This window comes from Grampus griseus (assembly GCF_964374135.1).
Source record: "Grampus griseus genome assembly, chromosome: 10".
NCBI classification, from domain to species: domain Eukaryota; kingdom Metazoa; phylum Chordata; class Mammalia; order Artiodactyla; family Delphinidae; genus Grampus; species Grampus griseus.
In genome coordinates this window covers 20,738,096-20,762,930 of record NC_139004.1, presented here as the reverse complement: position 1 = coordinate 20,762,930, position 24,835 = coordinate 20,738,096, and the positions used below count along the sequence as shown (strand labels likewise).

Here is a 24,835-nt window from a genome sequence, read left to right as displayed (position 1 = left end):
TGGTAGCCAGCTTGGTACTTGACTGCTCTGGGCCTTTATTCCAGTCTCACAGCTTCTCAATACTGTCACTGTCAACTGTAGGTAATTATCATTTCTGTCCATCAAAAGACTATATATGAATGAGTTTTGAAATCTTCTGGGTAATATGTCAACCCAGAGTTAATGATTGATGACTTAGCCCGGCCACAAGGACAGTGTTAATTTGGAGCGCCATCTAGTGCCTATTGGTGCCAACGACAGCCTACGTTGTAAATGCCTTTGGGCAGGGAAGGGTTGAAGCCAAAACAAACCCATTTATTAAATTGTTAATTGGACTTTTACACAACCTACACTTCAGTGCAGTCTACTTCTTGAGGCTTTGTTTGGAGCGTGTGTGTTACAATGAAGGTGCTGGGTTGATCTTAGGCACATTGCAAAGTCACAAACCCTTTAAATCTTTTCATCCTTATTAGCACATAGTGTGTAATAGATTTGCTATTGCTATCACCATTTTCATAATTGATATACCTTAACCAAGATAGTACCAGTGTTGTTATATTGCACAATAGTGTTTTCTTCTATCATCTTCCGCCTCACTGTGGTCATTTTTACTTTAAGAAAGGAAAGAAAAATAATTTAGTATTTTAAAAGTTGCCTTTGTAAGACTATGGCTAACCTCCACGCCTGGGGAAAGTCGACTGTTTCCTCCTTTTCATGTCCACTCTGACCTTTTCCACAGCCATTATTCCATATCTTTTTCTAGGTCCCCATCCTCCAAATTCCACCATAAGGGTAGAGCCTGTCTTATTTGCTTCCTTATTCCCTAAACCCAGAGGAGATTATCGAAGGTGCAGATTAATTTTTTTGTGGAATGAAATAATTATCCAGCATGATATTTCTGGACTACTTAGACAACTGTCAGTCCAAGCCACTTAATCTGTTCCTCCCTTGCTCTTGCCTGCCTATAGACTTGCTGAACTCTCAGGGCTTCACAGTGGTGTCAGGATCACCATCTGTCAAACGGGAATAAAAATTTCTGTTCACCAAAAGAAACAGAAAAGTGTTAAATTATAACTAAAGGTTAAAAATTACATAAGGGCCTGGAGAGCCTGTAACATGCCAGCCGCCAAAATGAGCTTTGGTTGGTTGGGCTCGCCATCTAGTGTCCATCAGAACAGACAGCAAGATGTGTTGTAAACACCTTTGATTCTGCCGGAAGGGTATGATATTCATGCAGAATTGTTTGCAGGGGTGAAAACGCTTTCTGCCAACAACTCATTAAACAGACTAGTAAGTAATTAATAGTTATGGGAGTATTTTAATTTTATAATTGAAAAACAAAGGTCTTTGACTTTAGTTCAGTTGATATGTGTGTGTGTGTGTGTGTGTGTGCGCGTGTGTGTGTGTGTGTGTGTGTTCAGGGTACATGAATTGTAATCAGTCTGCAGGGCTCTCCTAGGAGAAATCTGAATTCTCAATCTCATTTCCTTATTGGTGAAGTACTAATGCTTGTGATGGTAGTCATAGGATGGTGGTGAAGACAGAATGAAAATAGTGCATATAATGCCTGGTGCATAGAAAGTGTTCAGTTAACTGTTATCTTTATTAGTATTATTGACACTCTTAAACCAACAATTACAGAATGGTGTTGTGTTTATAAGAATGTATGTATAACTTTAAAAATAATTTTTAAAATATGTATATAAAAATTTGTACTTACAACATGGCAGGTACTATTCTTAGAACTATATAAACATTAACTCATTAATTCTCATAGCAACCTGTAAAACAAGTACAACTATTGCCACTTTATAGATGAGAAAACTGAGGCATAGAGGAGGTAATAAAATTATCTAATGGCAAAGTTGAGTTTGAACTCAGGCATTCCAGCTTCTGAGCCAGTCCTTTTGATAAACATACTATGCCACATCTGTATTTTTCCTGGACTATTTTATAAAATTAAGAGGTAAATATAAGTGCTACTATCATTAACCATGAAAAGTATAAGAAATCTATGTATTAACTGAAGCATAGCTACAAATTCTTAGGTAAGCTAACATTGTAAGAATTTGGTCCCAACCAGAAATTGTGTTTAACTTAAGAAGGTTTAGGTGAGTTCAGTAGTAAAAAATGCAGGGTGACGTCAGGATTATTGATTATGTTCTCTCCTCTCACTCCCCGGTACACATACACACACACATCTCCCTTCTCTAATGGGCAAGCTTCTTCTCTTCTTATTAGAATCTCTTCTTGAGGTCTTCCTTGGGTTAGTTCCTAGGTCTGGTGACCTTTCAGAAGCTGCCAGGGGAAGCATACATAATTGGAAAGAATGAACCAGCTTGTTGGACTTGGTCTACGCTTACCCACTCCTCCAAATGAAGGAGAGTATCAACTGTCTCAGGGTCACCCCAAGACAGGAGGCTCCCATGGTACAAGGATGTAATGGAAATAAACCTTAAATAAGAGGCTACTGTGTGCTCTGTCCAATCCCAGGAACTGTACGCACATTATCTAATTCAATCTTCACTATATTCCTGGGACGAGGGAGCAGTGGGGAGTGTTACGGAAGAGGAAATGAGTGTGCTGGCTCCAAGGCTGCTGTCTTGACTTCCGCTCTTTTGCACTAACAACTCAGCTGTGCTCCCAACCTTCAGGCAGCCTTACAAGTCTCAGATTAGCCTGGGGCTGCCAGGATTTTGAATGGGCCAGGGAGTGAGGAACTTGCCTGACTTGACCTTCTATCATTTACATTTATAATATATAATATTATATATATAGTATTACATATTATAGTTTTCATATCCACGTCTATATATAGTATATATAAAATATACATACTATGTAGAGATTTATATGTAAGATATATAGTAGTATGTATTTAATATTATATATTTATACTACTATATATTTTACATATAAATCTCTATATAGTATATATAGTATTATGTGCTATACATTTTATGTACAAAATCTATAGTACATAATGTAAATGAATATATTATATGCTGTTTGTTATATATAATTATGAATAGATATAATTCATTTTATAGGTAGTAAACATCATATACATGTGATTATTAAATTGAATACTCAGTTTTAATTTCTAAAGTAGTAAATATCTACATATATATGTAACTTACATTAACAAAACTTACCGGGGGGCTACTAATTTTTAGAAATGTGAAGGGGTCCTGAAATCTAAATTTTGAGAACCACTGTTCTAGCCTGTTCTCTGATGTCTTAATTTCCCAATTGGATTAGTAAGTACTTGAAGGCAAACGTTTAAGCAGCACACGAACATTTTTGGTTTTTATACTTTTGTTCTCTCAGTGGTTTGTGTCTTTCTTATCAGATTTATCACACTGTATGATAATTATACTTGTCTGTGTCAGTCTCAAAACGTATAATTCCTTAAGAGGAGACCCTTTGCTTGGCTTATCTTTGCTTTTGTTCCCTCCTGGTGTCCTTTGCTTAACAAGTGCTCAGTAAGCATATGTGAAAATCTTATGCATGGCATAGTGATGAGCTAGGAAATAAAAAGCAATAACATGTCCTAACAAATCTACCAAAATTTGTATGCCCCGTTTCCTCCAAAATAGTCATCGTGTAAAGCCATGTATTTATTCTGATTAAGGCTATTGCCTAATATATGTTTTCATCTTGTGCTTTATAATTGCCTTCATTAGCAGCCTAAACTGAGAAAGTGTAAAAATGTATATCTTCTCGCTATTGACAAATCCTTTTCTTTTGAGGGTGGGTTTCACTTTTGAAACCATTTAAAGTCATTTGAAAACAAGCTTGAAAAATCAGGTGGCTATTAATGCCCTAGTTTCTTGTGTCACTGATGTGATTCTAATAGCAGTTCCAAATGCTTTGCAATGTATTGTTCCTTTTGTAATACTCTCTATGTATTCACTGAGCTCCCACTACGTGCTTTACTACTATATTCTCTGTTGGTTTCCGCAGTGTATTTTGAAAGTGTGTCAGGGAATAAGATACAGAAACTTTAGTCTCAACTGAAAGTTTCCTTGGCGAGTCAGCAAAAATCAGGTTTTAATAACTTCCAGTTGGGGCCTATAACAAACGGACAGAACACTCTCCTGGCATGGTAGAAGGAGGAAGTGAAAGAATAATCAGTTGTCAGCCCCTGATCCATACACCTGTCCCAACAACTCCTCTCACTCTCCTTTGAGTGTGTCTTGCTGTTTGAGTCTCTCTCTCTCGCTCCAGCTCCATTTGGGCTTGACATTCTGCTCTGCATCTTTAACTTTGTCCAACAGCTTTCCCGACCCGAAGAATATGAAACAAAATTAGCCAACCCGTAATATTTAGGATGTGTGTAAATACAAGAATACACAATTTATTGCATGGCAACATTTACCTTTGTCCTCAGTTTATTGCTGGCTATCTTGAGACCATCAATTTTGAGTGGGCAGACAACAACCTTAATCTGAATCTTCCCTGGAGTTAATTTTAGTAGGTCTTTTGTTGCTCACAGGTTTGTTCAATCTTATTTCAAAACCTAAGACTTCATGGGACATCTACAAGATCTAAGGTGGCTTTATAGCTCATGGTCAAAAAATCTTGTATCTTCCAATTTTTTAGAATGGTTTTTAAAGATTCTGATTCAGAGCTTGTAGGACAAACTGAATAACCAAGTGTAAAAGTATAATTTTCAAAACATGACTCTCATACAAGTACTGTGTATAGTGAGCTTGTGCATGGGTCAGAGAATGATTTCAGTATTAATGATGGAGCAAGCAGAATGAAAAAGTTAGGTCAAAGCAGGATACAGGAGAATGAAATATGTGTTCAGTCAGGGCAAGAAAGAATGCTGGAAGGCTGAAAAATCAGATACAAAATTGTTTAATGTCCTATTAGGCAATACAATCATAACTTTTAGGGTTATCTTTTCTACTAGAAAGAATTCACTTGCATCTCTACCGAACAAGACCTTTATTAATGTATCAACCTTCTACAAGTAAACGTATAATTTTGCATACTCTGAGCCCAATCGAAAAGGAAATATTAAGTCATACTGGACAGCATGCTGTCCAGTATGACAGCTATTAGTCACATGTGGTCATTGAGCACTTGTAATGTGGCTAGTCTGAAATTTTACAAATTCACACCAGACTTTGAAGACTTACCATATGAAAAAAAGAACAGAAACTGTCTTATATTTTTAAATATCGATTACATGTTGAAGTGATAGTAGTTTGGATATACTGAGTTAAGTAAAATATATTATTAAAATTAGATTCACCTATTTCTTCTTATTTCTTCATTGTGACTACTAGAAAGCTTAAAATTACGTGTATGACTCACATTCCATTTTACTGTATAGCATGGCCTTAGAGCATTAGATGAACCACAAGTGGACTCGTGGAGAATTCTCTACTACAGCTTGAAAAGACATGAAGAAATATCTTTGCTTTGTTTTTGACTTTTCTCAACACAAGTTACAGGGATCTAGAGAAGGGCTACTTGTTTTTCTGCCTTCTGATCTCTATTATGTGGCCAGGAGGTTGAGAGCAAGAATTTGAGTGGCTGGTGTCTGGTTCTGGACTTCAGATTTGCATATGGAGAGATGTGATTTGAGTGATTTAAACTGAGTGGTCATATTAGAAAACTGAATTACAGTAATCAAATTTACATGCTGCTTATTTGCAATTTTGTTTGTTTGTTTGCAGTACACGGGCCTCTCACTGCTGTGGCCTCTACCGTTGCGGAGCACAGGCTCCAGACGCACAGGCTCCAGACGCGCAGGCTCAGCGGCCGTGGCTCAGTGGCCGTGGCTCACGGGCCCAGCCGCTCCGCGGCATGTGGGATCTTCCCGGACCGGGGCCCGAACCCGTGTCCCCGGCATCGGCAGGTGCATTCCCAACCACTGCGCCACCAGGGAAGCCCAGGTACACCATTTTATAGTGAAGGGAGGTTCAGTGACCTGGTAATCAAGACTCCACACAGCTCTTTTCCTGGTGGTTATGCATACTTAGCTGAGTTTCAGATGAAGAGGGGGCTCATTGCACATAGAATCAGAACAAAATGGCATGTTCTTATTTTATGTTTTTACCAAAACATATTAGCATGATGAAGGTACTTTAGTTGTTCGTACACTTTCAATGATTTCTTACAATTCCTATGCCCAAAGTCACACTGATGGATGACAGGTCTAAAGCGATTTTCTGTGGTTGCTAATTCATCCATCACTAATCTTATTAGGCTGTTAATTCCCAGAGGACATGACCAGTAGTAGACATAGTTTCCAAATGTTGAATGAATGTTATTCAGTGAAACCATGGGGTTATCCTTGGTCTAAAAGAAGATACCTCATTTTTCATTCATCACTGAACTTAATTTGTATAACCCCTTTTGACTATCACATCTAAGACTGACATCTTTAGTACATATTTTCATCTAGATGTAGTAGTAGTAAAGGGGGCTTTAGAATAGAATACATATGGCCGGCTTTAGAGGGGACAAGAGGTGAGCTTATCAGCAAAAAGTGGCATAATAATTTATTTGTTCCAGTAATTTTCCTCTATTTCTGTTAAAATTTTGCCGTTTCATTTCTGTTTCAAATCTATAGTTCATCTTAAAAGTCAAAAGTGTATCTTGTTGAAGCCAGTTGCTTTATTTCCATCTGTATCTTTGGGTTCCCAGTTAGAGAGTGTCCTGTACCACGACGTGTGTTAGATATTGTTACTGGAAGTAACCTAGAATTTTCATGTGCTGAAATTCATCTCTTTATTGCAGCATGCAAAAATAAATAAATAAATGCTTGTTTTCTTTGAAAACAGATCATCTAAACGTCCCTAGCTGCCAAGTCTATTTGGGGGTTATTTGCAGGCTTAGGGGGTCTCCTTTCTTCCCTCATTATCCCTATCCTTGAGGGCCAGACCCCCTGCCTTGCACAACCCAGAGGGAAACCCGAGAGCTTTTAAAAAACAGCCCAATTTCTCGTCTTTGGAGAAGTGAGAAGAGTGCCCCGCCCCCATCTATGAAAAGAGGGATTTGATAGAGTTTCAATGTCTTCAAATCAAAGATTTAAGTCTCTAACCCCCCATCATCCAGGACCCCCCCAAGGCTTACGAACCCCCTCCCATCCCGCCCTAACTGCTTTGGACTGGCCCCAGAATCCTGGTCCCAGTCCACAGTTCCTGTGGGTCTGTACGCAGAATTCACAGAGGACCTGTGTTACTTCCCTTGCGAAGAAACAGAATTATGGTGAAAATTTAGGTGGAAACCATTTCATTTTTGGCTCCAAAAGAAGGGAAGCATGTGCCCAACCACCCCTGAGAAAAAGAACTTTCAGGGGCAAAGGAGCGAACAGGTAATTTAGAAGAAAAACAGAAAGTGGTCTCCGATTGCCCAGGACTTCCCTAGGAGTTGGGGGAATTGGGGAGGACTGGACGAGTAGTCTTTGTGGTTGCGGAAAAAATAAATGGAGAGCACGAAGCCTGAGGCTTCTCGGATCCTTTCCCGACCAAATTCGGGTGATTTGGTGCTGCGTATTTTAATATTTTCCCCCTTTTGTGAAGTGGAACAAACACAACTTGGGCGCACCGCGGCGGCTCAGAGCCTGCCAGCCAGGCGGGCGACCGGAGCACCAATCAGCGCGCGCCTGCGCTCTATATATACGGCGGCCCGGCCCAAGCGTAGTTCCATCGGCGACTTGCCACTTGTACCCGAGTTCTAGATCTTCAGCACTCAGCATGTCGGAGACCGCTCCTGCCGCTCCCGCCGCCGCGCCTCCTGCGGAGAAGACCCCGGTTAAGAAAAAGGCGGCCAAGAAGCCGGCTGGGGCGCGCCGGAAGGCGTCTGGGCCGCCGGTGTCCGAGCTCATCACGAAGGCTGTCGCCGCTTCCAAAGAGCGGAGCGGTGTGTCTTTGGCTGCGCTCAAGAAGGCGTTGGCAGCCGCGGGCTACGATGTGGAGAAGAATAATAGCCGCATCAAACTGGGTCTTAGGAGCCTGGTGAGTAAGGGCACTCTGGTGCAGACCAAGGGCACCGGTGCTTCCGGCTCCTTTAAGCTCAACAGGAAAGGGGCCACTGGGGAAGCCAAGCCCAAGGCTAAGAAGGCAGGTGCGGCCAAGCCCAAGAAGGCCGCTGGGGCAGCTAAGAGGCCCAAGAAAGCCACGGGTGCGGCCACCCCGAAAAAAGCCGCCAAGAAGACCCCGAAGAAGGCGAAGAAGCCAGCCGCAGCTACTGTGACCAAGAAAGTTGCCAAGAGCCCAAGGAAAGCTAAAGCTGCGAAACCCAAGAAGGCCGCCAAGAGCGCAGCTAAGGCAGCGAAGACCAAAGCCGCCAAGCCCAAGGTTGCCAAGCCCAAGAAGGCTGCACCGAAAAAGAAGTAGGTTGTTAATCGTCTGCTTCTAAAACCCAAAAAGGCTCTTTTCAGAGCCACCACTGATCTCAAAAAAAAGACCTGTATACTCCTTCCGTACTTGCTGTTTCTGTATACCTATATCCCCTTTCGCCTTTTAATCTAAATCAAGGTTGCGCAGGAGTCGTTGCAGAAGGCTGCTCACGCTACCCTAAGATGGGCAGCGAGGGCTTGGCAGGGTGACTGCTGTGAGGTTGCAGGGCATAGACCCATCCCTGTGGGTTGCTCTTTGCTCTGCGGTGCTTTTGGTTAGTCTCCTGGTCAGCAATTACAAGTGCTGTCCGGAGGCTTGCGTACTTGGGCTATCCGCCTGCCCCGCTCCACTCCTGTGGACAGCAAATACAACCACAAAGAAATCCAGTCAGTTTCTTAGTCTTAACGGGATATTCCGATTGGGCTAAGAACTCATTCAAAAGTCCCGCCCTGCTCGCGGGTTGGCTCACTTCTCCAGCCCGTAATTTTCACCCTGTATTTAATTGGATGGTGGCCGGCCTCCATCCTTAGTCTCCAATGTTTGTTTTCCTTCCGTTGGGTTAGCACTATTCGCTTAATACAGAAATGTATCTGGTATTTCGGACATTTTCCATGTTTCGAAAGTCAAGTTGTTGGCTCTCGGGGGCGTTGGTATCATCCGATCCTGGGAGGAGGGTGGGTGCAGGCTCTCTTGCCTCGCATTCTTTTGTTAATTCCTGTGGGCTGTGGCAGCAAAGGAACATCTGAAAAACTGCTACAGCGGTGGCAATGACTCTTCCACCCAGGGCAAGGCTGGACCAGGGATCTTTCTGTTCCTCGCATCGTGTAACTTTCAACAAATGTGTGATGGATTTGGGCGCATGAAAAACAACTTTTAGTCGGCCATTTTGTCCTGGCCGGCCAGTCAAGGATCCTCATTTTAGGTGGACTTTAACATCAAAAAATCGAAGATGCTTTAAACGCATTTTTGTAACATTTGTAACACCCAACATTTTCTACGCGAAGGAGAAAAAATATATTGGTAAAGTTTTGGAAATTGTGTGTGTATTGGGGGGGGAGGTGATGTCTCTAATAAAGGGCTTTAGTTTTCATTAACGGTATTATATGTAGATTCTTTCATATTCATGGCATTCCTCCTGGGTAGAGAAAGTCCAGCGTCCTATTTCTATTCTGGTGGGCAGAGAATTTCTCAAGACAATTTCCCGGGTCAGGGGCTTCTGCAGACCTGCAGCTCAGTTCTTCAACCATTGCCACAAGGACGAATCTGTGAGTTGAGTTATTTCCTGCATTAGTGGTAGTGGCCATGGAGTTCATTCCTCGTCTTAGTCACTGTGTAGGAGAAACCAAGAGATCTAGTGGATAAAAAGAGTAGAATGGAGCCAAAGTGTGTAGAAAAGCAGAGATGAGAGGTGTACAGAGAGTGCTGCAAGATCTGGGTTCCTGACACCTCCTGAGTTCCTGGTTCTTTGAGCCACCTGAACTCCTGCCACCGGGGCTTCTCCACTTAATTCAGGTTGGGTCAAGTTGCAACAACCAGGAGACCTAATAAAGACACTCCAAATATAATCACAGATAGGGCTTATAGTAATAGCACCATGTACTTCTATGTTCCCTTTCTCCTTCAAATAATTTCAGTTCCACCCATTTGCTTGATTTTCACATCAGCTCTAAGAGGCAGGGAAGGAATCAACCTAAGCAAAGAGAGTTGATTCTCTAATTTTTCTTCAAACCTCTTGTGAATGCCCTTTGGGGTGTAAATTTATTGGGTTTATATACAGTTGATCCTATCATTGAATGTTTCCTGCAAATGTATTTGCATAGTTGAAACATGTCCTTTACTTTCAAGTAAAACATATTCCTCAAAAACAAATATAACCATTCTTTAGTAAGGCTTCAGGAAGAGTTAATTCACAGAGAGCTAAGTTATTGTTTAAAATTTCTAATTTTACCTAGTCTTTAGATAGTCTTCAACAATGTTTCCTCAATTTTGTCCGTGTTCTTTAATTTTGTTCCATTCCCTCACAACTGTTCACATAGTTTACCGGCTTGGGTCTAATAAGACATTCATTCAATTCTAAAAATTAGCTAGTTTAACGAAAAGGTCTTTGTCACGATTTTGTTTAGTTTATAAAACCTATATTTTATTTTGACATTATTAATATTATTTTCAGTATTCACTTATTATTATAAAATAATATTGGCAACAGCAATAATATACTCAAATAATTGGCCAAACATGGCTGGATTAGCCAAAAGTGGCAAAGAATATGAATACTGCATAAACTAAACTGCTGACTGATAATGATGAAAACTCATGAAATGTTCGTGTACGTTGGAAGTGTACGCAGAAATTAAAGGCTCCTTGTAAATGCATTATTGTAAAAAAAATTTTTTTCTGTACATACACAGTGCTCTCATGGCTGAAAAATTAAATATCCCATTACTTCCCCTAGGCAGTGCTCTAGATATCATTTCTTCTAAGCCTGAGGGAGATATAAAAGGTAACTTTGTGGTTGAAATCCATGCCAGAGAGGGACAGGTCCAGTACAAGACGTGATTACATCGAGAATTTCAGAAGGGAACAGGGATATAGGGCACAGTGGTAACAGCAATAGCGTTGACAGCTAGCATTTCTTGAGCACTAATTTACGAGGGTGCCAAGTACTATTGCTGAAAACTCTTCATTTATTTTCAAACACATTCTTGTCACAGCACCTTGAGGTAGGTGCCATTATTACTGAGGCTTGGCCACATTAAGGACATAATGAGTTAATATCTGATCAGTGAGCCAGTATAATTATCCTCCATGTATGAGCCACGTAAGTAATCAAAAATTTTCTAGTAGCCACATTTTAGAAAAGCAAAGCAAGTAACATCTATTTTAATAATATTTTAACCCACTAAAATAAAAATATTTCAACAAGTCATCTAAGGTAAAAATATTAAGGAGATTTTAAGTTCTATTTTTCATACTAACTCTTTGAAATTTGGTATGTATTTTTACACTTAAGCTCATCTCAATTTGGACTAGCCGTGTTTCAAGCGCTCAATAGCCGCATATGGCTATTGGCTACCGTCTTGAACAATAAAGATCTATGTAAACGCTGAAAGGAACACACAAGAGAATACTTGCTCTGGAGTAGAATCTAGATGTTTCCAAGGAAATAATTATGCTGACCTGATCCTATAATTATGCTGACTCTATCTCAGAGTCCTGAGTCATCCGAGACCAGTGTTTCTCAACAGGGCACTTGCTGAGGTGTGGTATAACAGAGTGGTAGGAGGGCAAGGAAGGCCATGTGTAATTTGGAAAAGCATTGCTTGTGCTGAGAAGCAGATTTACCCTGAAGTTAATGAAACTCAAGTGTCAGACCCTGTACTTCCAAGGTCCTGGGAGGGGCCCCTGGGAGTATAGTATGTTCACTTGTCCTCATTTAAAGAATACTTTTTTTTTTTAAATTGCAATGTTGACAGATTTTAATCACAGCTGGTAAAAACCATTTCTTTCCATTCAATCTTCTCTTCTGTTACAATTCACCTTTTGTCTGATTATGCTGGGATGTTGATGAGAATATTTGGGACTTGAGAAAATTTACTTGCATCTATATTTTGTTTGGGGTTAATGACATATATAAAGTGATGTGCAGATGTGCTTATATATATTGATAGTTCAGTTGTTGCTAGCCAGTCTGATCTAAGAGTGGCTTCAAGGAATACTCCTACTGCCCACTGATAAACTCACCTGGATTAATGGCAAGAAAATATGGGACTACATGTCATATATCCATGTACCCAGCACTGGGAGTGAATGCATAGGGGAGAATTGAGATTTGAAATGTATAGAACCAGAAGCTAGTCTGTGAAGAATTCTTCCAAATTTTACAATTCACATATGAAAGAAGCTTGACAGAGGATTTTCCAAATTTGAAAACAATCCTAAAAACTTGACATCACCTACAGTGCTTTGAAGCTGAAATTCTAAGTTATCAATGGAATAAAACAAATTGTGATCAACCACCCTAGAGGGAATACTGAATTCTCTTCCCACTGTCTACACTCTATAGAAAATATTACTAAACAATTTTCCTTTAAAGAGGGAATCAGAGTATGCTGTCAAAAATATAGGAAAATAAAGCATTGCAGTGTGTATTCAACTTAATGTGCTATTTTTCTGAATTTTGTGATAGCTATGGTTTTGTTTTTTCGTAAAATTGGAATTTGTTAATGTTCTCATTATAAATATTCAGTATCTACTTTGTAATTTTGTTTGTAGTTTTAAGTCACCGCGTTGTGTAAGCGTTAAGCCTCAGAAAATCATCTGCTCCATCAGTTACATTGTGCATCAATATGTGGAAACTTTTTTAAAAAAATTAACATTTAAGTAAATGTTCTTTGTATTACAAGGAGGCATGAGTAAAAAAAGCTCTACAGTTGGTACCCTTCAGTATCTCAAACCCCCTTGATTTTCAGATGCATAGGCAAATCTTAAAGGTTACATAAATTTAGTGGATCTCTGCTGGTGAGTACTGAGGTCAGTTCCTATTGCCTGAGCTACAATTCCAGTTTGGGTAGACCAACTGACCTGAAGACAGTATTTTAATTATGAGAGATAATTCCCTGAATAACTCTAACCCGAATAAAGGCTTACTTTGGTTTTATGTATACTAAAGTCCCTTACTTGAGTTTTTACTATACGCTTTCCACCATTAGTGATTTCTAACGCCTCAGCAATCATGTCACAACCGCCTTTAAGTAAAATTGTGGGTGGCTCTTAAAAGAGCCTTTTTTCAATTAGGAAGATAATTTTCTTTAGGCTCTCTCTCCGCGGATGCGGCGGGCAAGCTGGATGTCCTTGGGCATGATGGTGACGCGCTTGGCGTGGATGGCACACAGGTTGGTGTCCTCGAAGAGTCCCACCAGGTAGGCCTCGCACGCCTCCTGCAGCGCCATCACGGCCGAGCTCTGGAAGCGCAGGTCGGTCTTGAAGTCCTGCGCGATCTCGCGCACCAGGCGCTGGAACGGCAGCTTGCGGATCAGCAGCTCCGTGGACTTCTGGTAGCGGCGGATCTCGCGCAGGGCCACCGTGCCGGGCCGGTAGCGGTGCGGCTTCTTCACGCCGCCCGTGGCCGGTGCGCTCTTGCGGGCCGCCTTGGTGGCCAGCTGCTTGCGCGGGGCCTTGCCGCCGGTGGACTTGCGAGCGGTCTGCTTAGTGCGAGCCATAACGAGCGATTGACCACACACCCACAGGCCTGTTGCAGGCTTAGGCAGTTGTCTTTAAATATAGTTAGAAGCATTCTGATTGGTCTTGTAGTTTTTCAAAAGTACCGCGCGATAAAACCATTGGCTGAAAGGTGACCGGGAAGGAGAATTAATTACTAGAGAATCTGATTGGATGAATCACTTTACCACCCATTCCCGGTGCCTTTTTTGCCTCTGGGATCTGAAGGAAATTTCCTACGTTCTATTTCATCCTGCCGCCAACTACAGCGTGCATAACGAGACACTTAAGGACCATGTTAACTTCCGATTCAGTTGATGAGTTCCCCTGATATTCTCAATATTCTCAGCGTGTCAATATTGACACGCTCGCGGGTTGTCAATACAGCTGGTCCACACACTAAACTGAGTACAATTGTTTTTTCTCCCCCAGACAGCTGGGTTAGGTTTAAATAAATCTCGAACCGCCAGGACTGCCACTTTCTCTGGTCATCACAGCTCCCCTAACCCTGAGTTTTTCTTTTGTGAAACTACATGGCAGTGTCACTGGGTGGATGATTCAAAAAATCACGTGTAAAATTGATGACAGATACACACTGGACTGCAACCAAACTTTCGTCAGAAAAAAATAGATTTTGCTTAAATTTACAACCTTGAAAGCCCGAACAGGTTTACTACTGGCAAAAGGAAAATTTCTTTGCTTTTTGTTATTCTCAAGCTCGAGCGATGCTTCTGCCTCCTCTTTAGAAACGCTTTTGTTGACTACGGAAGTTTCACCCGGTACGCACTAAAACAATGCTTGTGGGAAGTCCAGTTTCCCTGGAAGTCAGCGTCTTGACGTCACTTTGTCTTTTACAAAACAGAGATAGATACCTGGCTACCAGCTTTTTAAATGAAAATGTAGATGGCTCTGAAAAGAACCACTAGACAGTTTATAAAAAAGAATTTCGTATTTTGTCTAGGCTTTACTTGCCCTTGGTCTTGCGGTGACTCTCAGTCTTCTTGGGCAGCAGCACAGCCTGGATGTTGGGCAGAACGCCGCCCTGAGCGATGGTGACTTTACCGAGCAGCTTGTTGAACTCCTCCTCATTATAGATGGCCAGCTGCAGGTGGCGCGGAATGACCCGCGTCTTGTCGCGGGTCGGGCTGCCCGCCAGCTCCAAAATCTCGGCCGTCAGGTACACGGGGGCCCCGACACCGACCCGTTTGGAGTAGTTGCCCTTACGGAGCAACCAGTGTACGCGGCCTACTGGGAACTGCAAACCAGCTGGAGAAGATCGAGTTTTAGCTTTAGCTCGAATCTTGCCTACTTATTCACCACGGCCAGACGTAATTACCTTATACAATTTAACAACAAACATTGTGAGCAAAAGGAATAAACGCTGGATGACATATGAACAAATCATTTTACAGACAGTACAGGGATGCCCCAGCAAGCTATCCGATTGGTCAAAAGTATGCTGTTTTTCTATCCAATAGAAAAACAAATTGTGTATCCTTTATTTGCATAAACCACGCCCCTCCCGCCCTTACTGAACCTGTACTACTCTTATCCAATCAAAAGTGAGACCTCTTGATTGTTCATTTGCGTTGAACGACTATAAATATATGGGTTCTGAACTCTTCACACTACTAGTTCTAGTTGTGGAGAAGGCGATTTAACGTTTACTACAGCTCTTCGGAAGAACTATGCCAGAACCATCTAAATCTGCTCCGGCCCCTAAAAAGGGTTCTAAGAAGACCATCACTAAGGCGCAGAAGAAAGACGGGAAGAAACGCAAGCGTAGTCGTAAAGAGAGCTACTCCATTTACGTATACAAAGTTTTGAAGCAGGTCCACCCAGACACCGGCATCTCATCCAAGGCCATGGGTATCATGAACTCGTTCGTCAACGACATCTTTGAGCGCATCGCGGGTGAGGCGTCGCGCTTGGCGCATTACAACAAGCGCTCCACGATCACATCTAGGGAGATCCAGACGGCTGTGCGCCTACTGCTCCCTGGGGAGCTGGCCAAGCATGCTGTTTCTGAGGGCACTAAGGCCGTTACCAAGTACACCAGCTCCAAGTAAGTGCTTGTGTAGGCACTTAATCCAAAGGCTCTTTTCAGAGCCACCCACTTTGTCGAAGAAGAGCTGAAACTTCCGTTTTTTTGATGATGAATGCAATTTTCTACTGGTTACATTTACTTTCAGGTGTTTTTTCCCGTGGTGTTGATAGTTGAAGCAGTTTTGGAGCCAGAGCCCCAAGCGACTTGGAAGGTTTACCGGCTTTAAAACACATGAGTTACTGTGTCGCATTACCCAAAAAAAAAACCTCATCTTTTCCCCAAGGATTAAACTTCCAGATGCTTATTAAGCTTATTAAGTTCACTCCTTTCTACAAAGCCTTCTGAAATTTCTAATGGTGATGGGAATGTCCCTCCTTGGTAAGGAAGCGGTTAGGGGATTTCAGAGTAGAGACCCTGAGGAGATGATTATCCAGGCTGTCTTTTCAGGGGTGGGGGCGGGGGGTGAGGGGGTGGGGGGCGAGGGGGAGGGGTGGGGAGCGAGGGGGACGGGGGGAGGTGTGAGGGGGGCGACGGGGAGGGGATGTGGGGGAGGGGACGGGGTGTGGGGAGGAGGAGGGGGAGGGGAGAGGAGGGGTCCCGACGGAACAGAGGGCAGGTAGTTGCATTTTCTCCGGCAGCCTGAACTCCCCTGGGATTGTAGAAACAGTAAGCAAAATTGTTGTTCCTTTAACAAGCTGTGGGCACTTCTATAGGGTACTACCTCAAGCTCTCTTCACATGGTTGAAGTGAGATTTTCTAATTTCGCGTTAGAATTGTTTACTGATGGCAACAGCCAATCTAAAGCCGTTGCAATCTTTCATTCCTGAAATCTGGGCTCCCGTTTCTTGGGTCACTTACTGTTCAGGGATGCCACTAGAAGAGCTTGAAAGGGTGGCACTCCAGCTCGAGGAGGGACAAAGGATTTGAATTTCCCGCCCTCCCCATCTGGTGTCACCTCGTCGCAGACCGGGAGGGCCCCAGTTGGAGAGGAAAATGTGCTGATTTTTCTTGGGAACCTTTTTCAAAATACCCGCGACTCCAAAAATAATCCCGATGGGAAGGGCCTTGGTTGAGGAAAAGGAGTCAGTTACGGCTGGGCTAGGCCTGGGGCTGGGGGAGGGGAAAAAGCCGGGAAAAGGGGCAGCAGTTGACTGCCTATTAAAAAGGTTGGGAAAAGTCTTTTCCTTTGGTTTATGAGCACCGTATGTAGGTGACATACAACAGTGTGTCTGGATGAAGAAGTAAAACTTGAAGTAGAATTTCTCAAAAAGGACCACTTTTAAAAGAAAATTTAAATTTAAATGATCTTTTCCCAGCTCCCACACAAATCAGCTGACCGCTATATGAGAAGCATTTATCTCAGCGTACAGAAAACATAGTTGTGAAAGAGAAGCTTTTCTTAGAAGTTAAAATTTTTGCTTTTTAGATTATAACTACCCCCCCATCCCGTAAAAAAAAAATATTGAACTCAAGCTGCAATTTAAGAATCACCCCCTGGAGGAGTGAGATCTGGGAAATAATATCTCAGCCTCTTCAAAATGATCTCCTGAGATAAGAATTATTTTTTTCCCCATCTTGTCTTTCATAATATTTGCCTACTTGCTTGCTTCTATCTTTCTTCTCTCCTCTCTCCCGCTTCTTCCTAATAGTTGATATTTTACCTAAAACTATACCCTTAAATAAGAAGCCAAAACCAAAACCTGGGTCCCCTAAACTCAAAGCTAGGCCCTTTTGACATCTATACTGATACCTGGCTGGTCTTTAACAAGCAAAAAGGAAATTAAAAATCAGATTCCTGGACTCAGGGCTAGACTCCAAAACTATGTGGGGAATTGTGAGAAGCCAGAAATAAAATTCATACATCTCCCCAGCTGATTCTGATGAGGCACCAACTTTGCTCATTTATGTGTTTTTATGACGGCTGGTTTAGAATCCTAGTTGAGAATTCTAACATATGTGTCTCTTGGTCTTAATATATGTTGATTATCTTTATTCACTCAAATGGAGACTTTGGTATGACAGTGATCTTTTTTTAAAATAAACTTATCCTGGGCATTTTGGGTATTGTTATGAGACTCTAGATCTTATTTAAATTTATGGTTTTAAGAGACCTCCCCCCCTTCCCAGCCCCCTTCCCGCCTGGGGTAGGAGGGGCACTGCCTCATTGTCAGGTGGGAGTGGCGTCCAAGTTTCTTGCTCAGCCTGTTTGACATTGACAGGGAAGAGGTGCCTCATTATTGCTGTGTAGGGGGTGGAAGTCCAGGATCCCCATGTGGCCTCTGTAGGAGGGGGAACAATTTTCTTCGGTTGGTGTAATAATTAAACTGATACGGCAGTGATGGGTTTCAGGGCAGGCCTTCCCAAGATGTGCCACTTTGGCATGCAGAGAATTTAGAGCTGAAAGCAATCAAGGCCCAAAAGATGCAGGAAGAAACTCTGACCTTCCCCCTAAATGTCTAAAAGAATTTTAGATAGAGAACCTGTTCCAGGAAGGCAGGTCTCACCCTAGATAACTACAGTATAATTTGAACGAGGTGTGCAGACAGGGGGGAACCTAGGAAAGACTGTTCATTAAAATTTTTTTCTGGGTGCCATTGTTTCTGTTTGGCCCAGCAAACATTTGTTCACAAAACATTTTCTTTTTTTCATCTTCTTGTGAATTGCCTTCCTACCCTTTGAAGTCCCAAGCCCATAACCTCTTCTCTCAGATGGCATAAGCCTCAACTGCCTAACTTGTCCTTGGGTCTCATTTTTCTTATTGTGTCCGACCCACAAATGAAATGAAATTTAATTTTTTCCTGTTAATTTGTCTCATGTCAATTTAATTCTTAGACCAGCCAGAAGAACCTAGAAGGGTAGAGGAAAATTTTTTCCTCCCCAGCGACCCCAAGGGCACACCATGCCATCACCTAGAACACTCTGGCACTATTTATTTATGTTGAATAAATGCTAAATGTACATCTTTTTCGAGTTGTTAACCCTTCTAATTCACAGTGATTACTCTTCTCCATGTGCTCTTATAATATTTATTGCTTAAAACCTTCAGTTTTGGATGCAAAAAATGCTGTACTATTTAAACTTCAGGTATACAACCCCCCCAGCTCCCCGCCCCCTGCCCTTTTCACAAGAGAGTATGAAGTCTTCAAGGCAGCATCTGAGATACCTTTTTACATCTGCATCACGGGTTTTGAAACATTTCAGACACTGAGCCAGTGTTGATGTATACTGCTGTTGTCCATGGTGAAGATAATAATAAATAATAAAAAGGAAGTGAATATTGTTAAGAGAAAACGTCATAGGAGTCAAAAGACTTGAGAGAAGGTAAAAAAGAAACAGGAAATGAGCATCTTTACTCTCCTGCTTGGTTGCCTGGATCAAAATATAGTTCTCTGACCGAGTTGGTTTAGAAGTAATTTTCTCACACCCAGGCTCTTGTTCCTTTTACCATCCTGTTAGTTAGTAGACTTTTAGGCTGGAGTCCTCAAAAATTCCTGTAATAGTAATCCGCCTCCATCTGGGCCCCATCTATTTCTATTTCATGGACCATTAAAAGAAAAAACGGCAAGATCTCCCTCGGTAATTTATCTTAATTTTATGTTCCTCAACATGAGAGCGTAAGACCAAACACCCTGTAGTAATATTAATATATGTTTTATAGTCGTATACTGTAATCTCATTTTGAGTATTTATGTGCTGTAGGGTGTTTGTTCTCTCATTCTTAGGAGTCCTTATGTGCTGCAAAATTTTCACTCTAACTGCAAGAAGTTCAGTACGATATGGAGAATGATGGAGGAGTTTTCTAAAGTAATTAGAATCCTGTGTGTGGCAGCCAAGTGAGAAAAGAGGGAGGGTAGGAAGGTTGAGAGTGGCACTGGGGAACGACGACAAAGTTTTTCAGACAGGATTTTGTTGTCCTTGGTCCCATTAACCTTGGCAAAGGCAAACAAACTGGGTCTCTCTCAGTTTCGCAATCTCTAAAATGAGGACAGTACTCACTCTACATACCTCCCAGGTGACCCTGGAAGGCTTCATAGGTAAGCTGTGAATGAAACGGAAGACTTGCTGGATCATCCAGTTCTTGCCTTCAGTTTTCATTGTTCAGATAGTTTAAGACTTGGGCCGGGACAAAAAATTTTTTGTTTCCTCTTCTCCCTCTTTCCTGTCAAAAGAGTTAAAGAGTTAGAAGAGTTAAAGTAACACTGGGCATAGAAGTACCTACCTCTTAAATATTGTTTCTAAATTGTGCTGCGTTTATTCCTTTCCAAAAATCATGAGTCACAATTTCAATAGCAAAAAGTCAGAACAATAAGAATAATCACTCCTGCTTCTGATTGCATTTAAGAACAGTGCTTTGAAAAAACCAAATAGACTCCATTATTAACAGTATTAAAAGCCCACCAGACTGTATGAGATTGGAGCAAACAGGAAACTCACACTAGACGGAAGTCTTGTATGCAAATGAAGGATGCAGGTTCTGATTTCCTATTGGTTCTTAAATAGTAGCCAATGGGACAATAGCACAAGCCTACCTCTGGTTAATATAAATATTTCTCTCACCGCTGTGTTGTTTATTGTTTGCTTTTTATTTTGAAGGTTTTTGAGTTGTGGTCTGTTATGTCTGGTCGTGGTAAACAGGGTGGCAAGGCTCGTGCTAAGGCTAAGACCCGCTCCTCGCGAGCTGGGCTCCAGTTCCCCGTAGGCCGGGTGCACCGCCTGCTCCGCAAGGGTAACTACTCCGAGCGTGTCGGTGCCGGGGCGCCGGTGTACCTGGCGGCGGTGCTGGAGTACCTAACGGCTGAGATCCTGGAGCTGGCGGGCAACGCGGCCCGCGATAACAAGAAGACGCGCATCATTCCGCGCCACCTGCAGCTGGCCATCCGCAACGACGAGGAGCTTAACAAGTTGCTGGGGCGCGTGACCATCGCTCAGGGCGGTGTCCTGCCCAACATCCAGGCGGTACTGCTCCCCAAGAAGACTGAGAGCCACCACAAGGCCAAGGGCAAGTAAAGTGTTTATTACTTTTGCACGGCAATTTTGTTATCCATTATCCAAAAGAAAAAAAAAGGTAACTTACAAAGGCTCTTATCAGAGCCACCCACCTTTTTCGTTTAAAGAGCTGTCATGCTTTTCAGTTCTGCCCATATGAGGGTTGTGACATCAGGTGAAAAATCACAGCTCATAAGTGAGTGTCCCGAGGGAAGTCAGTAAAGAGTATGTGCGAAATGACTGTGAGGAAAGCCACACGAGTTTAAATTGACCGGATTAACTACAGGTGAATCAGTTTATAGTCAAACTACTTTCCTCTTTGTTCCAGCGGTGACTTTTGTAAAGTTTTTCGCACTGGAGTGAGGAAAGTATACTCACTTTCAGTATAGTGAAAAGCACTGTATTTAAAGTTAACCTTCAACATTTTTTGTTGACTTAAAGGAACACCCAAAACCTCTGCATCTATTCAACTTTATAAAAACATTACACATTTCCTGAAGGGATTGAGTAAATTACTAGATCCTTGGTACTTCGCCCTCGTGTCAGAAACATCTTCCTGACTCCACAATGTTTGTGCCAGACTCAGGAAAATCTCAGTATCATTTTAGATGGCAGCCCATCTAATTTTTCTAAGCACTTCCAAAATATCTTTGGTGGTTGTACTTAAAAAAAACGAAAAAGAGGGTTTCCCTGGTGGCGCAGTGGTTGAGAGTCTGCCTGCCGATGCAGGGGACACGGGTGCGTGCCCCGGTCCGGGAAGAGCCCACATGCCGCGGAGCGGCTGGGCCCGTGAGCCATGGCCGCTGAGCCTGCGCGTCCGGAGTCTGTGCTCCGCAACGGGAGAGGCCACAACAGTGAGAAGCTCGCGTACCGGAAAAAAAAAAAAATTACACAAAAAATCAATCCGTTGGCGGTGCCCGCGTTGCTTTGTGTAATTTTGCTGTACGTTTTGGAAGCGAAAGCGTAATAAAATGACGTCAGGGCGTCGGAGTCGCTATTGTTAAAGGGCAGGGTTTAAGATTCATTCACCAACCCGAAAGCAGCTCTTAATTCTTCCGGGGCCAGGCACAGAAATGGACCAATCAGAGGAGGGCGCGGGTACTTTCGAATGTTCTTGGGTCCAATAGTTGGTGGCCTGGCTGTATAAAAGAAGGACGGCTGAATGCTTTTCCCTGGCATTTGGGAGAACACCCATCGTGGGGTTTTGTAATGGCTCGCACCAAGCAGACCGCTCGCAAGTCCACCGGCGGCAAGGCGCCGCGCAAACAGTTGGCCACCAAGGCGGCCCGCAAGAGCGCGCCGGCCACGGGCGGCGTGAAGAAGCCGCACCGCTACCGGCCCGGTACGGTGGCCCTGCGCGAAATCCGCCGCTACCAGAAGTCCACGGAGCTGCTGATTCGCAAGCTGCCGTTCCAGCGCCTGGTGCGCGAGATCGCGCAGGACTTCAAGACCGACCTGCGTTTCCAGAGCTCGGCCGTGATGGCGCTGCAGGAGGCGTGCGAGGCCTATCTGGTGGGGCTCTTCGAGGACACCAACCTGTGTGCTATCCACGCTAAGCGCGTTACTATCATGCCCAAGGACATCCAGCTTGCCCGCCGCATCCGTGGTGAAAGGGCGTAAACTTGTTTTTCCATTAAGTGCCAATCTTAGACCCAAAGGCTCTTTTCAGAGCCACCTACAACTTCATCTTGAAGAGCTGTACCGTAAGGAAGTAAAATCCTCTTAAGGGTGGGTAAGGGTAGAATTCTTCCCGTCCCAACTCCTTCCGCCGCAGCCAGACATTCCTGGAGTTGTAAGTGAGGCGAAGGTCTAACCATATTTCCTTAACAGGTAGCCATCTAAGCATAGTTTATCAAACCTTATTTAATTATAGCCCTGCTTGGAAATAGTCCAGTTGATTGTATTGCTTTATCTCACATTGCTTTTGTCTCTTCTAGGGCTATGTACCATGGTATGCTATGCTGTACAATTTTTTCACAGTTCTTTGCTGTAGTTGTTACTCAAATATAGGACTTTAGCCATTTGACTAAGTGATCTTGCTTTTACGTTTTTTCGGTTTGGGGATTCAGCACTGGGTGAAAAGTGACACATGGGATAGTGACCAAATGTAAGAAGAAAAATAACCTTTTTATTGTGTAGCTTTTACACTATATTTTACAAACTATAAAATACAGAATGCTGAAAAACATGACCGCCACCAATTCTGAAGGCTTTGCTTCAGTTTTTTCCATACCCTATTCCTAGTAGTCTGCCTACCTCTGAGATGAGAATTGATTCACCTTGCTAAAATAATTTGCCCAACTCCCACCTAAAACAAAACCCACAAAATACACAGTAATGGGTGTTGTGTTGTTCACTTGGATTTATTTACATTTCAGGGTTTCAATAAAAACTTTTGGTTTACAAAATAATGTTTTTTAATGACAAAGATATTTCTCTCTGTGTATGTTGTTTTATTTTAACATTTTATTTTTTCCAGACTAGTATAAGCCTCTGCCTGGCACAGACCTTTGTTACCCGTATAAGAGGTCTGTCAGAGGCACCAATGCCCTTGGCTTAAACCAAGGTGATTTTGCCCCTCAGCTTTTGGCCCCTGCTGAAGTCCAGGTATCTTGGTTTTTCTTGTTTATTGCTGTGCTGGCTCTTATGTACACTGTTTGACTTTTTCCTTTAATATTTTATGTATCTTGGGAAAAAAGTTTTATGTACAGGGCCTGATAGGATAGCTTTTAAAAAGTAAAAGTGCCCATTGCTGTCTGAGGATCAGATAGGCAGGGGACAATGGCTGGGACTGGCTGATCCTTCCCCTCCCCAGCCAAGGAACATGGATTTGGCTTTAAGTCTTCATTTACTTGAGCCCCTCAACAGAACAACTGTGCAGTATCTAGGGTAAAAAAGGTTAACACAGTCTTACAATTCATAACCTTGTTAATTTTTCTAGGGTATACTCTGCAAGCTGGCAGCATCTGGATGCTAGCTTACCCGGGTTCATATCCCAGCTTTACTACTTAATGTGTCATCTTAGACAAATCAATTTCCCCATCATCAGAAAAATGGGGGTAACACTACCCACTTCGTAGGGTTGTTATTAGAATAATATGCATCAAGTTTGGGACACATAGCATCATATAAATGCTATTAATTTTCCTGAACTGTGTATCATTTTCTCTCATACTCTAGGATTTTTCAAAATTTGAAATAAAGACAAACTTTAGCTTCTAAATTTCCTTTTTACTTGGCATTACTTACTTGCATAGATTCTGCTCAGTTTAGAAATAAAATTCAGACATTTTAAAATCAAACGTGGAAGAAAATCAAATTTGTGAAAGAAAATTTACTGAACACTTTGAGCAGGGGGATGGTACCAGCATTTTAATATCATTGCATTAAGCATCTATTATTTTATATTAGGGGAGTGACTAAGGTCAGGCTGAAGACAAAGGGGGGTGTTTACTGTACAGATTGTATCTTTTAAATGGCTGCTGCAAGGTCTTCAGTCAGAAAGGGTTTTTCTTACCCAGGCCCACAGACTGATGTTACACCACAGGTTGAAGTTTACAGCTAATGCTGTTGGAGTCTAGAATGAGTTTTGGTTTGTTATAAAGTCTCTCAAAGGAAAGGAGGAGGAAGTCAAGGTCAGGGTAAATTTTTCAGACTTAAAAATTTAGTAGTAGCCTTTCCAGTTGTCCCAGTAGAAGTGAGTTACTGCTCAATGAGTGTTTTCAAGAGATTTAACACAACAGTGGGAAACTGGTATGGAGATTTGAACAGCACCCCAGGCTTGACTGCAGGAAAGCTAGAAGCCTGAGATTGTCAGTGCACCTTGGGAGAGGGCCCAAAGGAACATATTTGGACCCACCATGTTTAACATGTCGTATGAAAAACAAAACAATGCTGTGATACTTTGTGCTTTATTAGATGCTGTGATTTAAAAAAAACAATCCTCATGAGTAAATGCATATTTGTGTGATTGATACTGTGTTAGGAGTAAAGATGAGACCTCAGGGCAATATCTCAAGTCCAGGAAGATTCTTTAAGAAATAATACCAACTGAAAACAAGTCACATTTATATAGGACTTCATGGGCCAATCTCTGTTCCAATGCTTTGCTTACAATAGCTAAATTAAATCTTCACTAGAGTTCCATCAGTGTTATCATTACCCAGTTTTACAGATAAAGAAAACAAAGGCAAGGTTAAAGGTCACACAGCTGTAGGGAAGGAAAAATAATTTTCCCTCTATG

General features: G+C 42.3%; 5 protein-coding genes and 1 pseudogene across 6 annotated transcripts; 4 read left to right on the top strand and 2 right to left on the bottom strand.

The window, feature by feature from the left end:
• Window positions 1–7,662: 7,662 nt before the first annotated feature.
• On the top strand, window positions 7,663–9,423 carry LOC309827796 (histone H1.2-like). The gene has a single exon (XM_082662619.1). It carries the CDS (start codon window positions 7,698–7,700, stop codon window positions 8,337–8,339), a length of 642 nt encoding a protein of 213 aa, XP_082518745.1. The 5' UTR covers window positions 7,663–7,697; the 3' UTR covers window positions 8,340–9,423.
• Window positions 9,424–13,150: 3,727 nt separating this feature from the next.
• H3C3 (H3 clustered histone 3) lies at window positions 13,151–13,561 on the bottom strand (the record flags this gene model as incomplete). Its single annotated transcript, XM_082662620.1, has 1 exon — window positions 13,151–13,561. The coding sequence occupies one exon, from the start codon at window positions 13,559–13,561 to the stop codon at window positions 13,151–13,153; it is 411 nt and encodes a 136-aa protein (XP_082518746.1).
• Window positions 13,562–14,523: 962 nt separating this feature from the next.
• LOC309829105 (histone H2A type 1-D-like) lies at window positions 14,524–14,919 on the bottom strand (annotated as a pseudogene). The gene has a single exon. The product of its transcript is annotated as a histone H2A type 1-D-like (transcript).
• Window positions 14,920–15,217: 298 nt separating this feature from the next.
• LOC309827801 (histone H2B type 1-B-like) lies at window positions 15,218–15,628 on the top strand (the record flags this gene model as incomplete). Its single annotated transcript, XM_082662624.1, has 1 exon — window positions 15,218–15,628. Exon 1 carries the CDS (start codon window positions 15,248–15,250, stop codon window positions 15,626–15,628), a length of 381 nt encoding a protein of 126 aa, XP_082518750.1. The 5' UTR covers window positions 15,218–15,247.
• A 4,592-nt stretch (window positions 15,629–20,220) lies between these two features.
• Window positions 20,221–20,613, top strand: H2AC4 (H2A clustered histone 4; the record flags this gene model as incomplete). The annotated part of the gene is made up of 1 exon (XM_082662623.1): window positions 20,221–20,613. The coding sequence occupies one exon, from the start codon at window positions 20,221–20,223 to the stop codon at window positions 20,611–20,613; it is 393 nt and encodes a 130-aa protein (XP_082518749.1).
• Window positions 20,614–21,801: 1,188 nt separating this feature from the next.
• H3C2 (H3 clustered histone 2) lies at window positions 21,802–22,212 on the top strand (the record flags this gene model as incomplete). The annotated part of the gene is made up of 1 exon (XM_082662621.1): window positions 21,802–22,212. The coding sequence occupies one exon, from the start codon at window positions 21,802–21,804 to the stop codon at window positions 22,210–22,212; it is 411 nt and encodes a 136-aa protein (XP_082518747.1).
• Window positions 22,213–24,835: the final 2,623 nt, after the last annotated feature.

What these genes read in the sequence shown, in the direction of transcription:
- LOC309827796 (XM_082662619.1), top strand. Translation starts at nt 7,698, where the DNA reads ATGTCGGAGACCGCTCCTGCCGCTCCCGCCGCCGCGCCTCCTGCGGAG.